Source organism: Glandiceps talaboti, chromosome 1 (genome assembly GCF_964340395.1).
Source record: "Glandiceps talaboti chromosome 1, keGlaTala1.1, whole genome shotgun sequence".
Lineage (NCBI taxonomy): Eukaryota > Metazoa > Hemichordata > Enteropneusta > Spengelidae > Glandiceps > Glandiceps talaboti.
Window position 1 is genome coordinate 16224297 of NC_135549.1, and position 3521 is coordinate 16227817.

The 3521-nt window shown below is 39.1% G+C and overlaps 1 protein-coding gene across 1 annotated transcript; it reads left to right on the plus strand.

The window, feature by feature from the left end:
- Positions 1 to 672: 672 nt before the first annotated feature.
- On the plus strand, positions 673 to 3049 carry LOC144433639 (uncharacterized). Its single transcript, XM_078121987.1, has 3 exons — positions 673 to 882; positions 1361 to 1531; positions 2646 to 3049. Exons 1-3 carry the CDS (start codon positions 705 to 707, stop codon positions 3047 to 3049), a joined length of 753 nt encoding a protein of 250 aa, XP_077978113.1. The 5' UTR covers positions 673 to 704.
- Positions 3050 to 3521: the final 472 nt, after the last annotated feature.

The following is a 3521-nucleotide window of genomic DNA, read 5'->3' on the forward strand; positions in this document are numbered from 1 at the left end:
CCCATCGCTGCCACCGTTTCCCCTACATCCCACTGCTGCCAAATCCCACTGCTGCCATACAATGTAGAAGACTAGTGTTAGTAAGATTTTTTTCCCAGCCAGACATCGTTTCGTTGCAGGTTTCGTGATTTGAATTGTATCTCTCGCCTGAAGTGCTGAGGTGTGACAAACAAATCGGAATGCTGAGTATAATACGGTACAGGGCTTACTCAGGACTTTAAATGTTAAATGGTCACCTTTTAAAGTATTTTTTTGATCTTTGACGAAGGCACTTAACAAAGTTTGTAAACACTCACGCCCCACCTACATTCTGATCATATACAATACTCGACAGCGAGTCTCCTGTTAGATACACACGGGGTTAAAAGATATAAAAGCAAGGAATTTTCATCCTAACATTTTGACAATACAACCACATCCGTAAAAAGCTTGATGGATATACTGATATAAAAGTTTATTGGTGCAGACCCATTCTATTTTCATATACTGAATCCGCCACAACAGCGCTATTTATTAACGTAATGAGACTATTTGCATTGTCATAATGGTCAAAGTTCAGGGAAATTAGATAATGGGTAATTGTATCAAGCCAAAAAAAGACCAGTATAAAGACGCAATATTACGTGCACTCTGTCAGCTAAGCGACTCCGAGTCGAGAGCACCACTTGTTGTTATCCGCAAAAATCACTGTGATCGTATCAGCCATGCACGGGAAACCAATATTTTGTCTCGTGCTCTTTGTGAGTTTTTGTATGGCCGTACCAGACGTGAAAGACAAAGTAGAACCGCATAAAGACAAGGAAGGGGGAAATGCCGGACTCGATGAAGACAACCAGGAGATATCCAAGGCATGTACCGATCCCTTTGACGCGATATTTCGAGGTTCGTATTATTTATATTCCCAAGTAAAGTGCGTAGGTGCTACTGGGTTATTGTACATTGTACATTATCACTACATTCAGAAGTTTAAAAGTAACAATCACGGTGTAATGATAAACTTTTTATAGATAATGCGACTAAACAAATTTTAAAGTGATTTTCAGGATTGGAAACCCTGAGATCAATATTTGGAATCGAAAACGTTCAGCAAAGTTGTATGTAACGTTCACCACTGAACAATCCATGCAAGTCGAATACCTCGGCGTTAGAATGCATTGCATCAATGAACAGTTTCAACGTTAGGTAGTTGGATTACAAGACTGTACATTTTGTAATTTTTTTATTCTTGGTTCACTGTAGGTTTACTCAATTTGGTCTTGAAACCCAGACGTGATCAATTTTTTGCAAAGTCAATTTTGCCTCATGTACAAGGCCAGAATAGACGCTGACATTTCGAGTCTGTTTCCCTTATTTTTTACAGATGGCGAGGGTAAAACGTGGGTTTTCCGTGGGCTCTACGCATGGCAGATTAACAACAAAGGCGTTGAAGAAGGATATCCTGTCCTTATCAAAACAATATATAAAGGTCTACCTGGTAATATCAATGCTGCTGTGACGTCACAATGGTCGAATAGGACTTACTTTTTCAAAGGTATGGTAAATTCATCATCTTTGAAATATCGTTGAGGGGGGAGGGGGGAGGAATCAATGTGTTGTCAGGCTTCAACGGCTGGGGGTTTCGACATAGTGCAAGAGAGTTGAATCTAAATGTTTTCCTTATTGGGGGGGGGGGCAATTTTCATATTTGTAGTGCTTTAACGGTAATTGTGCCAATATTTAGCATACAGCATGTGAATTTAGGCCCAAAAGTGCTTACGTGAAATCTGAATGTATGTTACACATATTATTGTAGATCCAAATGCTTCAGTAAAAACAAATCATTTCTGTAAAACTTTTCTCGACTTAAGAATTTTAGAAATGTGATATGCTCAATCAACCTATCACGGTGTGTACGTTAGTGTATGTACATCCGTTCGAACTTTGACTGGCACCGCTCCCTTGGCGAGATTTTTTTGTCTCATAATCTTGAAATGTTTCGAATTTGTTATTGATTTCAACTTTTGAGAAGGAAAATGTGGTCAACAAGGGACAGGTGTCAGTCACCAGAGCTCAGATGTTATCGACCTGGAATGTGGTAACTAAACAGCGAACAGAGAGAGAGAGAGAGAGAGAGAGAGAGAGAGAGAGAGAGAGAGAGAGAGAGAGAGAGAGAGAGAGAGAGAGAGAGAGAGAGAGAGAGAGAGAGAGAGAGAGAGAGAGAGAGAGAGAGAGAGAGAGAGAGAGAGAGAGAGAGAGAGAGAGAGAGAGAGAATGACAGATTGGTTTACAGATTATTCTAGCCAATCAGGCGGGAAGGTTCAAGACTATTTTGCATATCATATTGACCACATTTCAGGTCGATAACATCTGAGTACGAGTGCTGGTGGCTGACATGACACCAGTCCCTTGGGAGATTACTAATAACCGGGGGAAATAAAAGAATAATTCAAGTCGACCACAATATCCTTCCCCAAATTTGAAATGAATAACAAGTTCGTTTAAAGATTACGTGACATGAAAATCTCCCACTGGACTGGTGCCGGTCTAGTTCGAACTGTACATCGTTATCAAATTATGCTGGCCCTGACTCAAAAACCTTTAGATATATTGACATTTGCACAGTTAAACGATGCACGTCATTCTTTATTTTCATTGTCATTATTAAGGGAATAGAATGTGGAGATACATGGGCAAGAAATTAGAAAGAGGCTTTCCGACGAAAGTTGCTGGTCGTACAAGTGGTCTTAAAAAGAACTTGGATGCTGCATTTCAATGGGGTGGCGATCGCCAGATATATATCTTCAAGGGCTCCTTCTATTACCAATTTAATGAATTCAGTCAACGCGTTGCCCATGGTTACCCGAAGAAGATAAGGTCACATTGGAAAGGTTCGCCAAAGATCAAGAACATCGACGCTGCTTTCCAGTGGAACGACGGTAAAACGTACTTCTTCAAGGGCGACGAGTACTGGAGATTTAACGATGATACTTTGAAAATGGATAAAGAATATCCAAAGTCGAAGGCCAAATTCTGGATGGGTTGCGGTGGCGACGTTTCATTTGACGATTGACAAATAGGTCCTTGATCTAGGAGCTATAAAACTGACTTATCAGCAGCAACGCACTAACATGACACCCCCCACACACACACACACATACGTACATACATACATACATACATACATACATACATACATACATACATACATACATACATACATACATACACACACACATACACACACACATACATACATACATACATACATACATACATACATACATACATACATACATACATACATACTTAAATACATACTTAAATACACATACATACATACATACATACATACATACATACATACATACATACATACATACATACATACACACATACGTATGTATACATACATACATACATACATACATACATACATACATACATACATACACGCATACGTATGTATACATACGTACATACATACATACATACATACATACATACATACATACATACATACATACATACATACATACATACAC